At 37.9% G+C, this 18,201-nt stretch overlaps 1 protein-coding gene across 1 annotated transcript in view; it reads left to right on the top strand.

The window, feature by feature from the left end:
* Positions 1-17,785, top strand: part of SLC49A4 (solute carrier family 49 member 4) — a 114,872-nt gene extending 97,087 nt beyond the window's left edge. The window contains exons 8-9 of the mRNA XM_004373625.3: positions 1,915-2,097; positions 12,633-17,785. Coding sequence (XP_004373682.1) covers positions 1,915-2,097; positions 12,633-12,748 — 299 coding nt within the window. The 3' untranslated portion in view covers positions 12,749-17,785. The remainder of the gene's footprint in view (positions 1-1,914; positions 2,098-12,632) is intronic.
* Positions 17,786-18,201: the final 416 nt, after the last annotated feature.

Raw genomic sequence — 18,201 nt, 5'->3', positions numbered from 1 at the left:
TTTTTTTTATAACGTACAATTATTCTGTTATATACAGATTATGATTATTTGTATTTATTACATTGTAATTTGACTGATTACAAATTACATGTGAGGGATATATTTGTTTCAGAAAAAATGTATATAGAAAGGATTATTTATAAACATGTTTCCTGAAAACAGCTACCAATAATTCCATCAGTGTTTTCTGAATTTTTACTCAGTTCCTGAGAGCTGTGCTTCCTGGTTCTTAAGACTTGATTTTTCCTGTCATTGATTTCAATCTTTTCTTGTTTTAAACTCCTAGGCTTATTTGTGTTTGGATAAATAATCCTCTCTGCTCTAATTACCACTGACTAACCAATAAATGATTATAAAGTATTTTAGAAATAGAATAGTCTAGAAGAGCTACCATTGATATTCCATCCCTGATTTCCTAATGCACCACCAATGAGCTATGGGTAAAATAGAACATATAGATTGCTTTTTGTGATCTATGTCCAGCAAACATACAGTGAGCATGAGGTGTTAGGTTTTATTTTTATTTCAGAATCCCTGGAAAATTACTTGATGCTTTAAGTGATATTTATTGTAACTATTAGATGCTTCCCATTTAGTTTGGTCATTGCAGTAGCCATCATTCTGTTCTTTGTTCACTGTCATTTTATTTTCTTATACTTTCATGTCTACTGTCTTCTGTTCAAAGAAAAGGTCAAAGTAATTACCAGCTATTTGAGTTATTAGAATATACTAAATATTTTATAATCATGCTAAAAGACTTGCATAATGGGGCAGGGGGAATAGAGGTTAATTAGAGAAATTCTGTGAGGAAACAGTGGATGCTGGTATTTTTTTTACCCCTTTGACAATGTCTTGGACTGCTGTGATTGCAATCAGTTATGATAAATTCTAGTAATTTAGTAAGTTCTGTGAATCTATGACTAATCCATTACAGATTTAGGGTAAGTCCCTCACTTTCTGCAGTATCCATACAGACATTTGTTTTTTTAACAACTATTTTTATTAAAAATATTTTCCCTGTAGTCTTAAACTTAGAATAAATTCTACTCACTATTATCAGTAGGAATTGACTCAGCAGTGACTAACAACAGCAGCATGATATTAGGATTTAGGGGATGTGTTTCGACTTTCTAGATAGGATATCATTTTTTCCTCATTGCTTCCGTTTTCACCTTCAAATTAAGACAGTGGCAGTGATAAAATTATTTGTAGTGAGATTCATTTACCTAAACATTTCAAGATCTTTATTCGACAGATTTCACTATAGAATAGGGCTAACTACTGTTGATTACATCATTTCTGAGTGAAATTTTTTTCAGTATCTCAAAAAGTTACTTATTTAAAAAACAATTGATACAAAACTCATTTCAAAATTAAAGACTAATTCTAAGTGTTTCTCCGGAAATTACATACTGAATAATGTTTATTTTGTACTTGAGAGCTATATTAACCAGTCTTTTTAAACATGTAGTTTTCAGTAACGTTTAATGTCTTATATTTATTCTTAGATTTTAAATTCTGTTTAAGATTCTAGAATGAGTCTATATTTCGAATTAAGTGGCTATATTTTATCTATTCCTCTGTATGTCAGGACTGTGACTAAGGGGAAAAGAATTCTTTTAATTATAGTATAGTGATAAAATTATTTTTGTGCTTTGGAATAATCTACCAAAAAGATAAAGCAAATAAACTGGTAATCATCCGGCAACAAAACCTTTGTCTACCTACTCCAGAAAACCTGAGCAAAGAAAAGAGCTGACAGATGCGTGATGCTTTGTCAAACTTTATCAGCTACCATAGAAAAGAAATAAAATTCCAGAGCTGGTAACTTATGAAAGAGAACACCCAGAAGATTTATTTGATATGACTCACTGCTGCTACCATGAAACTAAAATGTTTGTGTTTTTATTTTAGTGACATTGTACACCTCCTGTATTCTCCTGGGAGTATTCTTGAATAGCAGTATACCTATATTTTTTGAAATTTTTGTGGAAACTGTCTACCCAGTTCCAGAAGGAATTACTTGTGGAGTTGTCACTTTTTTAAGTAATATGTTCATGGGAGTACTTCTATTTTTTCTCACATTTTATCATACAGGTAAGAAATTTGATATTTTATTTACTATCTAAATGTGTTATGGGAGAGGTTTGTGGCACTAATGTCTGCAGAGGTTATATGGAGAATTCTCATTCCTTTGCGTCTTCACATGCCAGTAAAAGAAAATATCCTCAGTTGTGTTTCTTGAAGTACATTCTAGGCTGATCTGAGGCATACTCACCCCCAGAGTTTCTGATCTAATTAACCTGGACTTTTAACCAGTTCTAACAGCCACCCAGGGGATTCTAATATGCAGCCATGGTTGAGAACTGCTGCTCGATAGCTTTTTAAAAAATACTTTGAATCTACTGTCTTAACATACAGTGTAAATTAATGTCAAGTGCTTATATGTAGTTTAAAGCCTTGGGAAAAAATGGGAGAAGATCAGCTAAGGGGAGTGTATGGTGTATATTCTACACTCAAGAACTTTCTATGTAGGAACCTTAGGGGACAGTGAATTTTAATGAGGGAGGAGCAACTCAGAAAAGGAGGGTGAGAATGGTTGCCGAACTCAAAGAATGTAATCAGTGTCACTAAATGGTACAAGTAGAAACCGTTGAATTGGTGTACATTTTGCTGTGTATATTCTCAACAACAAAATAAATAAAATTTAAAAGAAAAAAGAACTTTCTATGATAGTGGAATGTTCTTTGTCTGCACTGTCCAATACGGTAGCTACTAGCCACAAGTAGCTAGTGCAGCTAAGGAGCTGGATTTCACGTTTTATTCTATTTTAATTAATTTAAGTTTAAATTTAAGTAGCTACATATGGCTAGTGGCTACCGTATTGGACAGTGCATATAGAGTGAAAAGAAAGTCAAGGTTAGAAACCAGGTACCCCTCTGAAGAAGACGGAGATCAGGGATGGGATCTTGAATACAGATGGAAGAGTTAGCCTTGGCTAAAAGAAGAGACACCTCTTCAACTGAGTAGGAGAGAAAGCAGTCTACGGAAGCAGATACATGTACTGGACAGCTCATCAAAGGAGTTTCTTCTCCATGGCACCAACTTCCTGGGTAGAAACTAGTTCATCTACTAAGAGTTGATAGGAAGGTAGTGGAGAAAAGGTTTGAGGAAAGAAATGAAACTTGAAAATAACCTTTAAGGAGGTAGCAGTAGACGCTGGCAGGGACAGCTGGAAAGATTACTGGCCACATCGAAGGCAGGCCCAGCTGGTACTGATGTCTGTGGGCTTGTAGTGGCTCCATTTTACACAGATGTTTAGTTTTTTCTTTTGTTCTCTCTTCTGTGGTTTAAATTCTCTTAACACTTCAGAAAAGAAGAACATAATTATCTAGGATTCTTTTTTAGCATCTTAAAATAAGAATTTATACATATGAGTTTTGAATGGGAATGATGAAGTAAAAGAGCTAAACAGATGATTTCAAAGGGCAGCTCAAGAAGACAAAGTAAAGTGTTATAATGAAATGTGCAAACACCTGGAGTTAGGGGAGAACGTGCTTGGCATTTCTCAAGCTGAAAGAACTGAAGAAAAAAATTAAGCCTTGAGTTGCAATAATGAAGAATAATATGGGCAAAAAATTGAATGACGCAGGAAGTATCAAAAGATGATGGAAAGAATACACAGGGTCACTGTACCAAAAAGAATCGGTCAACGTTCAACCATTTCAGGAGGTAGCATATTATGAAGAACAGACGGTACTAAAGGAAGAAGTCCAAGCTGCACTGAAGGCATTGATGAAGAACAAGACTCCAAGAACTGATGGAATAGCAATTGAGATGTTTCAATAAATGGATGCAATGCTGGAAGCACTTACTCGTCTATGCCAAGATATTTGGAAGACAGCTACCTGGCCAACTGACTGGAAGAGATCTACATAGCTGCCTATTCCAAAGAAAGGTGATCCAATGGAATATAGAAGTTATCAAACAATATCATTGATATCACATGCAAGTAAAAATTGGCTGAAGAACATTCAAAAACGGTTGCAACAGTACATTGATAGGGAACTGCCAGAAATTCAAGCCAGATTCAGAAGAAGATATGGAACGAGAGATATCATTGCTGATATCAGATGGATCTTGGCTGAAAGCAGAGAATACCAGAAAGATGTTTACCTGTGTTTTATTGACTACACAAAGGTATTCAGCTGTGTGGAACATAAATTATGATACATTGCAAAGAATGAGGATTCCAGAACACTTTGTTGTGCTCATTTGGAACCTGAGTTTAGACCAACAGGCAGTTATTCGAACAGAACAAGGGGATACTGCATGGTTTGAAGTCAGAAAAGATGTGCATCAGGGTTGTATCCTTTCACCATACTTACTCAATCTGTATGCTGAGCAAATAATCCAAGAAGCTGAACTATATGAAGAAGAATGCAGCATCAGAATTGGAGGAAGACTGATTAACAACTTGCAATATGCAGATGACACAGCTTTGCTTGTTGAAAGTGAAGAGGACTTGAAGCACTTACTGATGAAGACCAAAGACTACAGCCTTCAGTATGGATTACACCTCAACATAAAGAAAACAAAAATCTTCACAACTGGACCAATAAGCAACATCATGATAAATGGAGAAAAGATTGAAGTTGTCAAGGATTTCATTTTACTTGAATGCACAGTCAACACCCATAGAAGCAGCAGTTAAGAAATCAAATTACGTATTGCGTTGGGCAAATCTGTTTCAAAAGATCCCTTTGAAGTGTTCAAGAGCAAAGATGTCAGTCACTTTGAGGACTAAGGTGCACCTGACCCAAGCCATGGTGTTTTCAATTGCCTCATATGCATGCAAAAGCTGGACAATGAATAAGGAAAACCAAAGAATTGATGCCTTTGAATTATGGGGGTGGCAAAGAGTATTGAATATACCATGGAATGTCAGAAGAACAAACAAATCTGTCTTGGAAAAAGTACAGCCAGAATGCTCCTTATAAGCGAAGATGATGAGACTTTGTCTTACATACTTTGGACATGTTATCAGGAGGGACCCGTCCCAGGAGAAGGACTTCATGCTTGGCAAAGTAGAGGGTCAGTGAAAAAGAGGAAGAGCCTCAATGAGATAGATTGACACAGTGGCCCCAACAGTAGGCTCAAACATAGGAACGATTGTGAGGCTGGCGCAGGACTGGGCAGCGTTTCATTCTGTTGTACATAGGGTTGCTATGAGTGGGAACTAACTCGACAGCACCTAACAACTACAACACAAGTTTTATATCCAATTTTATTCCCTCATCTTAATCTAATATTACCACCTTTTTCTGTCTATGTTCTCTTAACTACTCATCAAATACCAGTGAGTTTGGATAATTTATAAGATTCAAATGCAAGAAATGTTCTAAAATATGATTCTCCAAGAGCCCATTTGTTTATAAGAAACTCTCTAACAGGCTTATAATTGAAATAATAACCTTCTAACCTCCTTGACTGGAAAATACATTTTTGAAACTTTCAAAGCTGATGAAACAGAACCTGCCCTCAGTTTTGTACACTTTTGAAACAGTACTTTCATAGCAAAAAGTATTTGAATGATCTCTGAATTTCTTAATATAATTAACAACATACTAGATTGTTTCTATCAGTCAGTAATGAAAATAAAGTAGGTTTCAACTTTGCTAAACCTGATATTAGTTTGGTTTATCATGTGAAGGACAATGATATTAATGAATTCAGACGACTGTTTACTATCTTCCTGCAAACGTGTGTTTCCATTAGGGGAGGGTATCATCACCAGGTATGTTAGATGAAGGTCTTTGCTTCCAATTAGTTTTTTTAAACAGACTTGTCTAACAATTATTACGTATCAGATTTAATCTACTTTAGTTGTGTCACAGTTGAAATTAAGAGGCTTACTGCCTCTCTTTTGCCTGGTAAAGCATCAGAGGTGAATGTGAGGTCCCTTGGGGTGATAGAAACAATTTTCCAACTGATGGGCACAGATTTGCTAAGTGGTCCATGCAGACTAGCAGGTCCTGGTTTTTCCTGTCTGCTGGAAATAGATTTTTCTCCTCCCGGTTAACAACCTGCAATATGCAGATGACACAACCTTGCTTGCTGAAAGTGAAGAGGACTTGAAGCACTTACTGATGAAAATCAAAGACTACAGCCTTTAGTATGGATTACACCTCAACATAAAGAAAACCAGAATCCTCACAACTGGACCAATAAGCTACATCATGGTAAACGAAGAAAATATTGAGTTGTGAAGGATTTTATTTTGCTTGGATGCACAATCAACACCCATGGTAGCAGCAGTCAAGAAATCAAATGACTTATTGCATTGGGCAAATCTGCTGCAAAAGACCTCTTTAAAGTGTTAAAAAGCAAAGATGTCACTCTGAGGACTAAGGTATGCCTGACCCAAGCCATGGTATTTTCAGTCGCTTCATATGCATGCAAAAGCTGGATGATAAATAAGGAAGACCAAAGAAGAATTGACGCCTTTGAATTATGGTGTTGGCAAAGAATTTTGAATATACCATGGACTGCCAGAAGAACAAACAAATGAATCTTGGAAGAAGTACAGCCAGAATGCTCCTTAGAAGTGAGGATGGCGAGACTCCATCTCACATATTTTGGACATGTTATCAGGAGGGACCAGTTCCTGGAGAAGGACATCATGCTTGGTAAAGTAGAGGGTCAGCGAAAAAGAGGAAGACCCTCAACGAAATGGATTGACACAGTGGCTGCAACAATGGGCTCAAATATAGCAACGATTGTGAGGATGGCGCAGGACCAGGCAGTGATTCATTCTGTTGTACACAGGGTTGCTGTGAGTTGGAACCAACTCGATGGCACCCGACAACAACAACAGTATTAAAAACAATAACGGTAGATACCAGATAATTTTACCCCCAAATAAATCCCTTGCATGTGGTCTCTGGCATATAATATAGACGTGTAAAGGCAGGGAAGACATCAATAATGGTACCCACCCTAAACCATCTGACTGTGGGGAAGTTGTCAGTGCCCTCTGGCCATTTTTTGACTTCATCTTGCTTGGCCAGTGGAGTGTCTCTGTCACTCTCATAGATCCAGCTGCAGCTTTTGATTTGTTCAGTGGACACGGGCATCTGATGTGAACTAGCCAGAACTGACATCAGCCAGTGTTCATTCCTTCTTTTGCAGATTCATAGTGACCAGATACAGACAGTTATTTTTATTTCTTTGACATAAGTGGCAGAAGGAAACACTTAGTACCATTTTCACTAATCCCTATCTCACTTATGTAACCAAGGATTGATCTGGTTCAAAAAGAAAAAAAAAAAAAAAAGCTTCCATATATTCGCTTGGTTTCTGATCACATATTCTTATACCTATCTGTGTAGATGTTAAAAGGTTTCTGCCTAAACTCCATGATTATTGTGAAAAATGAAACTTTACATAATAATTTATTTTAACCACCAAGATAATTTTCAGGGGGAAAAAAAGGTCTCAGTAAATTTTGGCATTTTAGAGAGTAAATGGGAAAATAATATGTGAAAGAACCGAGCCCAAGACAGAGCTGGCACTCGCCAAATGTTTGTTTTCTTTCTGGATAATTAGCTGATTGATGCTAGGAATCTAAGTATCTAGGCTTCTATTTTAAACAAGTGCATTTATTTATTTGTTTGTGAAGCTGTGGTTACTAGAACTATGAAAACTATGTTAAAATACTTTCACACACCATTATTGATTTTGCCCCAAAAAGTCCAGTCACAGAGGTCCATAGTCTTTGTAGCTGAGGAATAATGATACACAAATTGTAAATCTGAAAATTCTGTAAAACTATTTTTTAAAAATAACTTCTAGTTCTGTGGCCTGACACCCCCAGATTTTTATATGACAAATTGAATTCCCTTCCACTGGAGCCTGTCTTCAAACGCCATAGTTAAGTAATTTTAAAACTTGAAAAACTCACCCAGAAATTAGTTTTATGTTAAAAATTTACCTATTAGTTACATGATTGTAAGGTCTGGCTTTTAATCATCATAAAGATATATGGATTTTTTAGGCCACTTCTCAAAGAAGTACTAAACTTCCTGACTAGGTTTGTTTTCAGTTTTTCCCGCCACAGTGTGCTATCTGTAGTTGACTGTATCAGAGATAATCTTCCAGGACTAATGACACATTAAAAATCCCACTGCCATCTACGTTGATTCCAACTCATAACGACTCTATAGGGTCACTATGAGTCGGAATCGACTCGATGGCAATGGGTTGTTTTTTTTATAATGACACGTTAGAGTGCCTTGCCTAATGAGACAGGCCTCGGAGGGTGATTTGCTTCCAGATGATGGCCATGCCTGTCATTGACTGTGGACATTATCCAGGCTGCCATCCCCCAGTGCTGGGCGTCCGTGGAGCTTATCTGGAGCCTTTGATCACAGGGTCTCCCACATGTTTCCATTCTGCTTTGGGTACCTGGAACCATGTCAGAAGTTTCCTGGAGTTTTTCAGACTTGTTTTTTTCAAGGACGTTAAAAAAAAAAAAAAAGCTGTTACTTGCCCCTAATATCAGGAGCCCTGGTGGCACAGTGGTTAAGCGCTTGGCTGCTAACCGAAAGGTCTATGGTTCAAACCCACCAGCCACTCTGCAGGAGAAAAGATGTGGCAGTCTGCTTGTGTAAAGATTACAGCCTTGGAAACCTTATGGGGTAGTTCTACTCTGTCCTGCAGGGTCACTATGAACAGAATCAACTCTATGGCAATGGATTAATGGGCCCCTGATATAAGCGTACTTGTAAAACTGAGTTGCTTCCTATAATGTTTGCTTTGAGAATCTCAGTAAGTTATTTCAGACAGCACAGTGATGTTTTATTCTAATAACTCCACATACAGAATTTGAGAATGCTGTTGTTATATTCCTTATGTGCTCTGAAATGTATTCTAATATTTGTATTTGATAGTTGGTGACTTATTCTGAAGTTCATATTGTCTATTTTGTTGTTGTTTTGGAAGTTTTGCAGGAGGTTTTGGTTAAAAGCATTAAAGATTTTTGCCTCAGTCCTTTCATTGAAGTGTCTGACCATGAATTTGAGGCTACATTGTAGCTCCAAAGATTCAGGGGGCTGACAGAGGTGGGAAGCGTAAAGGTTACCAGGAGAACAAAGGGCAGAGTCAATAGATGTGGATTCGTGAGAAGTGATTTTATATCTGAGACGTAAAATAAGGCAACATGATGGCAAGACCTTCTGAGTGGTTAATGTGGAGTGGAGGGAGCAGGACATTAACCTGAAGTCACAGCATCAGCTGGCTTCTCGCCTTGAGTGAGGATGAAGACAGTTTTGCTATCATCATAATTTTCGTTAAATCACTTAAGAAAGTAAAAGGTTGATTGTGGAGGGTGGCAGTTGGATCCAGACAAGTACTAGAAGATGGTAGAAACCAAAAGCTGGCGTCATTGAAGAGAAAGATGAGGTGGAAAGTACAATAGCGTTGTCTGGAAGAAACAGGTAGAGGATGAGCATAATCTCGTTAGTTCATTCCCAGCAGAGCATCACGATTTGGTGGAGGGCCCAGTTCACTGAGTAAAATGTAGCACCTGTGTGCACGAAAAAATTGGCGAAGAGAGTTCTCAGGCTACAGTGTGGTAGATGCTGGAGAACCAGCAGAAGTATAGAGGTGAATTATGGAGGCCTGTCTTAGAGCATGGATTCACATTTCCTCCATTGAAAGGCAAAGGAAGGAATGTTAGAAAGCTGTGCTAACTTTACAAGATAAAAAGCATAAGAATAAGAATATTTCGTGGATTAGGACAGTTGGCTCAACTCCATCATGTGACATCAGGCCCAGAAAGGACAGCAACTGGCTTTACTACTGCTAAGTCAAATTAAGCTCTGAAGCAGCTTCCTGTGAATTAGAGCACCAAAGCTGTGGTTTATGTGAGTGGTTTTCAGTCGGAAGATCTAGTGGTTCCCTTGTCTGTGACCTTTGCTTTCTGAAAAGGCAAAAGATTTCAAAGAGGATTTGCAGTTGATTGAGCCGAGTGAGTTTACTGAAAGGTAGATTTGGCTTCTCAGAGACAGGCACGCAGTGAAAACCAGTCAACAAACCAGGGCACTGAAGAGCTGTTGGGAGGCTTTTTTTTTTTTTTTAGTTTTTTTATTTGTACTTTAGATGAAGGTTTACAGAATGAGTAGTTTCTCATTAAACAAGTTAGTACACATATTGTTTTATGACATTGGTTAACAACCCCACGACATGTCAACACTCTCCCTTCTCGACCTTGGGCTCCCTATTACCAGCTTTCCTGCCCCTTCCTGCCTTCTACTCCTTGTCGCTGGACTATTGTGCCCCATTAGTCTCATTTTGTTTTATGGGCCTGTCTAATCTTTGGCGACAGAGTGAACCTCAGGAGTGACTTCATTACTGAGCTAAAAGGGTGTTTGGGGTCCATACTCTCAGGGTTTCTCCAGTCTCTGTCAGGCCAGTAAGTCTGGTCTTTTTTTGTGAGTTAGAATTTTGTTCTACGTTTTTCTCCAGCTCTGTCCAGGACCCTCTGTTGTGATCCCCATCAGAGCAGTCAGTAGTAGTAGCCGGGCACTATCTAGTTGTACTGGACTCAGTCTGGTGGAGGCCGTGGTAGTTGTCAGGGAGGCATTTTTAAAGACTTCATCTTAACCCGGGTAGAAGGAATAATTTTACAACTCTGATGAAATAAGAGGCCTGCTTTGGCAATATTTGACAAATTCCTAGGTGTAAGGAGAAGAAGGACAAGTTTATTGTTGCTACATGTGTATTCCCGCTCCCCGTAAAATACAGTCTCTAAGATGTAGAAAATGCCATTGTTGTAGACTGCTTTGTCAAGCGCCATACTTTCTATTACACATTGTTTAAAATTCTACCTTAAAGTCAGAATGCTCACTTTTAACTCTTACAGTATGCTATTGTCTATATTTCGCCACTTTTTCCTTCTTATTTTTTTACTGCTTCTTTTTGCCTGTTAAAAATATCATCAGAAATCCAGAGGTTATGTGGTTAATATGAAAGCAGAAAATGCCTGGGTTGTCATTTCAGGAATATCAGAATAAAGGCAGGATGACAGAGGTTGCAGCCTTTCTGAGTGTTTAGATTATATTCAATCCACAGAGAACAGGCTTTGCAGAAAAACACCATTGAAATATATGTCTTTGTTGCATACTGTAGAATAGCATGTCTGACTGTTAAGATGTAGAAATTGAGAGGTGGGAAGGCTGTGTTTGTGAGCATATTTCAGAAAAAAAGGTTTTTCAGCACCTTTCCTTACCCGTTGGTTTTCTCATTTCCATTCCTGAGCACAAATTACTCTTTTAGCCATATGAATTATGGATTAAACTAAAACGGCAGCGTGGAAATCTTTCGGGTGATTTTTGAAGATTAAGGCAGTATTAGCATTCTGTAGAAGTACAAAGGTAAGATATAAACCTATACTAGCATTAAAGAAAAAAGGTACCAGGGAATTGTTTCCCTCATCTGTGTTTTATTGAAACTGCCAAATGGATAATTAGACAAGTCATCCAACCCCCTCCAACTCTTTATGCCAAAGGGCTGCTCACTTCTGCCCCCAAAGCCTCGAGGTAACTGGCAGAGGGCGTTGGGGTAGAGGGGGCTGGATAGATGCCATGTTCCAAGGGTCCCTGGAGCTTGAGGATTACCCTGTTCTTCAGGAAGAGTCCTGAATTCATGAGAGAACATTTTTGAAGATGCATGTTCTTTTTTTTTTTGTAAAAATATATATAACACAACATATTCGAATGCAACATTTTTCAGGGGCCATATTTAGTGATATCAGTTACATTAATTATGTTGTGTAACTACCACTCCAGTCGTTGCCAAATTTCCCATCGCCATAAACACTCACTCACTCTGAAGAAGCACGTTCTTGATACCATTAAATCTAACAAGAGAATTGCTGGCTTAGATGATTGCTGTAGGTTTTCCAGTAATTGGCATCATATATAACCACTTATGCTAGTGGAAAAAACAACTAGAAAGAGATAAACCAAAATATTCACAGGGGCTTCTCTGGGGGTAGAATTAGGATTGACTTTTATGTTTTACTTTATTTTTCTGCGTACTTTCTAATGTGTTTTGCAGTGACTACTACTTGATATTTTTGCTGAGAATCAAGTATTTCTCTTCAAAAATATAAAAGTATTATCTCATGATTTTTCTTGTCTTTCTGCTCCTTCAGATTTCTAAACAGGAACAAGAGTAATGGTGATAGAGGGCACTTAAAAAATAATTAACCAACTAGCATTTAAAGGTGATTGGTTTTTTTTTCCTTTGATATACTTGTCACCAAAGTCAAGGTGAATTAAACTGATGAAATGTTATTAGCAACATTGATTTAAAATATTCCACGTCAAAGGCCTGTAATATATTACATGCATCTCCTAGTCTCTAGATTCTCACTGTTTATTGAAAGCGGTTTCCAGACCTCCTGGGGTGCATTGATTGTAAGTGCTTTTGAAGGCAGAGCAGTTACTCCCGGCATGGAGGTGGCGTTCAGCCGGTGGGCGCAGAGGCGGCGTTCAGCCGGTGGGCGCAGAGGCGGTGTTCAGCTGGTGTTACATGAATGTTTAAAACTGCGTGTTTTTGTCTTACAGAGCTGTCCTGGTTCAACTGGTGCCTTCCTGGGTCGTGTTTGCTCAGCCTCCTCCTCATTCTGTGCTTCAGGGAATCCTATGACAGACTCTACCTTGATGTGGTTGTGTCAGTTTAATAGCACAGACTGGAGGGAGTTTAAACACAGACGAAATCGATACCGCGTGCTGCGCATTTGCTTGGAATCGCACATCTAACAGGAAAAAAAGGAGAAGAGAGGAACTTCATACGGAGGTTTTGTTAGACTACAGATTATCCCATTAATTTCAAGACTACTAGGTAATATCGCCGGACTTAAGTGGTAATAGGTGATTTTTAAAACTATACGAATGGCATAACTATGCCTGATTCTTGGGTTGAAAGTGTAATGTCTCACACATAAAACACTACCTAAATAATTCCCTCTACGTTTTGTGCCAGTGCTAAACTACTGATTGATTAATTGTAATTATGCAAAGAAATCAGAGGTGTCTAGGATATGAAGATAACTCCTTCCCCAAGTCACATATCAGAATAGGAAGAAATGCCACTAACTTCTAAAGAAGTTTAAACCCTGTATCAGATTTTAATAATAAAATAGCCAAGAGGTATATAGATGATAGAAATTAGGCACGTGTACACTACATTTTTTCTAAGAAAGCCATTTCTTATATGACTTCTTATTTGTGATCACATCCAAAACCTTTGGCCATTTATTCTGGTGACCAAGTGCTTTCCAGTGACTTCAAAGCACACGCATTGTATCTCCGTCTCAAGTTAACCTTGTTTCTGTGAAATACACTCTCATCTACTGTCCCCTTAAATAATTATAGTACGGGTGACTAAATGTTTAATACAGTCGCATTAAATGTTGTGTGAAAAAGTTTAATTCCGTTCTGAGTTAGCACTTTCTTAAAAGTGAAATGACAAATCACACAGAACATACAGTGTCTTCAGCCTGTATATGTGGTGGCATGGGACGTAAAGTCCCATGCCAGCTATCACTGACCAGGGTCAGATTTTAGTAAATGACCCTTGTTTGAAAATAACAGTTTGTAATATTGAGACTTTCAGATTCATTGAGTGATGTCTGAATTACATTCTTGTATTTCAATTCAGGTTGTAAAATATTCAATTCTTTATGAAATCAGTCTATTTGAGAAGGCAGCATTTTGCTAGTACCTGTTTTCTTTCTGTGGAGAATAGCTTTTTAAGAATAGCGGTGGCTCAGAGAGTTCTCAGACATGTCTTACTATGCCATGAAATGTGCTGTGGTGGGAGCATGATGTTACCTCATTCTCATTTGTGTAACTCCCCTCACACAGAAAAAACAAAACGTTTTCCAGAAAAGTCAAGGCTAATACTTCATTATTCTGTACTTCCTCCAACCCGTTCTTCTTTTTCTCTCGCTTGAAATTGATCTTCATTGTCAGCCAAATATATATTTTCTTTGTCTTTTCTGGACAGATAGGGTGTGAGCCAGCCCCTTCTATCAGGAAGGAGAATTGGCCAGCACTTACTTCTGCTCATCTGGACGCCTGTGCACACGCCATCACACACACGTGTAGGTATTCCCAAGTGCCCCTCCCTTCCCCCAGCTCACTAAGTTCCAGGCTATGCACTAACTCACCTCAGTCTGGTACCGTCTGGCCATCTTCTTAGATTCTAAATTTGAAACTTGAAAAGAAAGAAACCCCTCAGATGTGACACCCGTCCTCAGTCACCTGTTGGTCATCTCCCTTTGGGACCATGATGCTCACTTAGCAGCCAGAACTGGGAAGCTTGCTACAGAGAGGAAGAAAACCTGTGAGAGCTAGGCTTTATTCTGGGATCTGGCATTCTTCTTCAATAAAAAGAAAATAAAGGAAGGCCGAATGCTTGAAGATGGTTGAAAGGCAGCCACTAAGGGTGTCAGTAGACTGTGACCCAGTTGTTAAAATAGCCACCTCCCGCTCCTGTCTAGAAGCAGGTGGAGAGGAGGGGGATTATGAAGTATTTAATGTTAGTCAAAATTATTATGTTTGAGGATATTGCCGTATAAAATTCTGCTATAGTAGTAAACCTTCTGATACAGAATATTTTAATTATGGTTAATTCCACTTTCACACAAAGAAAAGAATATTACCTAAATGACTAATTAGTTCAAAGATATCCCCAGTGGGTGATGATTATAAGTTCTCGAAGTGTGCCAGGAACCAGCCATTGTTTTTAGCATACACAAGTCCCTCTATCTCAATTGTTTCCACTTACCCTTCCAGAAGGTAACTGTCCTCATCACAAACTGTAACTATTTTAAATGATCAACATCTCAGATACACCAAGCCTGCTAGGAAGAGAACGAAAAGTCTTGGGGGGATTCGGGGAGGATTACACATTATTTATTTACCCGAATATCTCAAATCATATTTTTTGTTGTTTTTCTTTCTAACATGTGTCAAAGTAGACCAGCTGCTATCTTTGCACTTTCTAAACAAACGTTATAGAGCCCTAATGAAGTGTTGTAACTGAAAGAAATCTTAACACTCCACTAATCCAAGCCCTCATTTTAGAATTTATAGAAACAAGAGGTACAGTCTCTTGCCGAAGGTCCTAACGCCACTTAGTGGTAGAGCTAAGACCCACATCTTCTAGCTCCCAAACCAGTGTTTTCTCCTACCTCACGTTTTTGGGTGTTCATGAATACTCTCTTATGTTCAGAAATGATAAGGCTTAAGAGTAAACTGCCATTATTGAGTATGGGAAGTATAGGGATTAAAGTGAGGTGAGTGTTTGATTTTTAAGTAAAACTATTTTGTTTTCTTTATCCTGTAGGTGCTCCAACGTCTCTTAAGTTTTAGCTAGTAGTGACATAATATAAAAAGATTCTGATGAATAATTCAATCCTCATAAACCAAGTCAACAGCATTATTAATTGGTAACAACATTCTGTGGTGTACGTTCCCTGTGGCTTATCAAATACTTCACAGTTTATTGGAAGAAGCATTTTTTAATATGGTCCATGGTGGAGGTATAGGAACAAGACGATTATACACACAAATGCATTTCACTGGAAGATGGAGCTAATAAAATAACAAGAAGGAATGAAATAAAAATGTAGTTTTGTATATTTAAGCATATATGGCCTAAGGGCCAAGTTTTACAATAGATCATATATTCATGCTTAATTATTGAGAATGTTTACAACTTGTTTTTATGAGACCTCTCTAATGAAGGATCCCAGCTAAGAGATTTTAGATTGAAGAGATTAAATTCCCATCCACTTATCTTTTTAATTAGGTTTTTTTTTTTTACTATTATTTCTGCTAAAACTTAGGAATGCATTTTGATGTTTGCATAAGTGCAAGCTTCATTTTAAACTCAAGATTAAATACACAAAGTGCTTTAAATTAATGTTAAAAATCATATTAATTTTACATTTGTCCCTGAAATAGATAGTACAGAAGTTAGTGATTATACCATATTACTAAGCAAGTACAAAAGCTGTAATATGAAGAAAGCATTATATTAAAAAAGAGATATATAGAAAACTATGAAAAAGTCTGGACAGACTTATAAACATAGGAAAAATACAATTCCATTTTAATTTGGAATTATAATCATACAAAAAGGGATTAGATAAAGTTTATTTCTGTACTCTCAAACAGTTTGCTGGTTGCATAGGAAATATAAGCAATACTTGGGGGAATGTGGTGGGCCTTCCTAGAAGAGAATACTTCATGGTGCAATTTTTGAGTGCTTTAACAACATCCATTTGGGTGTGTTGTACTCAACAGAGACGGGTCATGTTCCCTTCATTTATCCTCTTGGCTTACGTGGAACCTCAGACTTAGGAGATGACCTCTAGGAACTAACACCATGACCTTAGGAGACCCACGAGGGTGTCAGCTATGATCAGGGCATGGGAGCAATATAGGCTGGTGTAGAGTACAGGCAGTGACATAGCTTAAATCTCTCCCCTAAGCCATTGTGCTTTTTACCAACCGTTTAAATTTGTTGTTGGTTGGTGCTCAAACAATATTAGCCTCTTTCGCTTAACAGTTTTCTGATGCTCTGGCTGGTCCTCATTGTGTGGTACCTCACCTTTCTGAACCCTTGAATGAACCTAACCTCAGCTCTATACCTGAGACTCTCCCAGATCTCTACTTCTTTATCCTGGAACAGGCTTCTTCACCCTCAGCTTCTCCCTAAGCTCCAAAGCAGAAAACCCAGCCTCATTCCTAACTAGTTTATGAGCCATATACCTAGGCTTCCCGCTCCTGAATAGGCCATTAGCGTGGTCAGAACATAAGAAAATCCAGACACTCCAGAAAGATTTTAACGATTCTTCTCACAGCTAAGTCTTATAAATTAGAATATTTCACTGAAATAGGGGTTATGAAGGTCCCTAACGAGTTTTTATAGTTATAATTTATTGCATTTTTAGAATATGATCTATTTAAATTGCTTGATGGAGTCTTATGATTGTACTTTGCAACCTGGTGGGTTTCAAACAATAGCTTTCCATCTTAGCCCACACTCAGAAAGAGAGGGCAGAAAGTTACCCCAGCCTAAACATAGCTAAAACATAAAACAAACCATGGAATTTATTTCAGCAGCTTATCAGAGAACTTTGGTAGAATGATTTTAACATTTCAAACCGTTTTGGCTTTAACCAGGCTGGCCTTAGTACATTGTAAGGCTTGGGACTCCAAAGGAGAGACCAGAAAATCAACCCAAACATCTCAGTACTCTTAGGGTTCCTTATTGGTTCTTCTAATTGGTAAAGGAGGCTTCTGCAGCCTTGAATGAAATGGCAAGGGTAACTTGGATAAACTTTTAATTTACCTTAATGTTAGAAAATGATACTTCTTTAAACTACTGTTTAATTTAGACTTCCGATTCAGATTGACTTTCTTCCCATTTACCCAGAAGAATCATAGAATCAAACAGATGATCTAATCCAACCACCTCATTTTACAAGTAAGTCAGCAGAGAGCTTTTTAGGTAAAATGACTTGGGAGAATTCACACAAGCTAGCTTTTAGCACATCACCCAACCCCTAGACCAGCATTCTTTTTGTATATGATCAATGCGATAACCAGAAGTAAATTCCTTTAGGTACATTTTCTTTTCTTTTTAATTATACAAGAAGTACCTGAATGTATTAAAAAAAAAAAACGTTTAGGCATTATAAATACCCAATTCAGAAATATAGAAAGTAAAAATGAAGTCCACCTCCATGCACACACGCTGTCTAATCCATTCCCCTCTCCAGAGGTAACCCCTGTGAATCCTTTCAGAAACTTTTCTATACATTTAGATAAAACCAAAAAACCAAATCCATTGCCGTCGAGTCAATTCCGACTCACAGCGACCCTATAGGACAGAGAAGAACTACCCCATAGGGTTTCCAAGGAACAGCTGGTGGACTCCAACTGCTGACCTTTTGGTTAGCAACCAAGCTCTTAACCACTGCACCACCAGGGCTTCTAATCAAATACAGTAGTTGATAGTGTAGACATTTCACAGGCCTGGTTATGTGTCATCGAGCTCTATCATATTCTGAAGTTTGAAAGTGGATTCCAATACGCGATATTCTGTTTTATTATTGCA

Source organism: Trichechus manatus, unplaced genomic scaffold (assembly GCF_000243295.1).
Source record: "Trichechus manatus latirostris isolate Lorelei unplaced genomic scaffold, TriManLat1.0 scaffold00026, whole genome shotgun sequence".
Taxonomy (NCBI): domain Eukaryota; kingdom Metazoa; phylum Chordata; class Mammalia; order Sirenia; family Trichechidae; genus Trichechus; species Trichechus manatus.
This window is presented reverse-complemented; position numbering and strand designations above follow the sequence as displayed.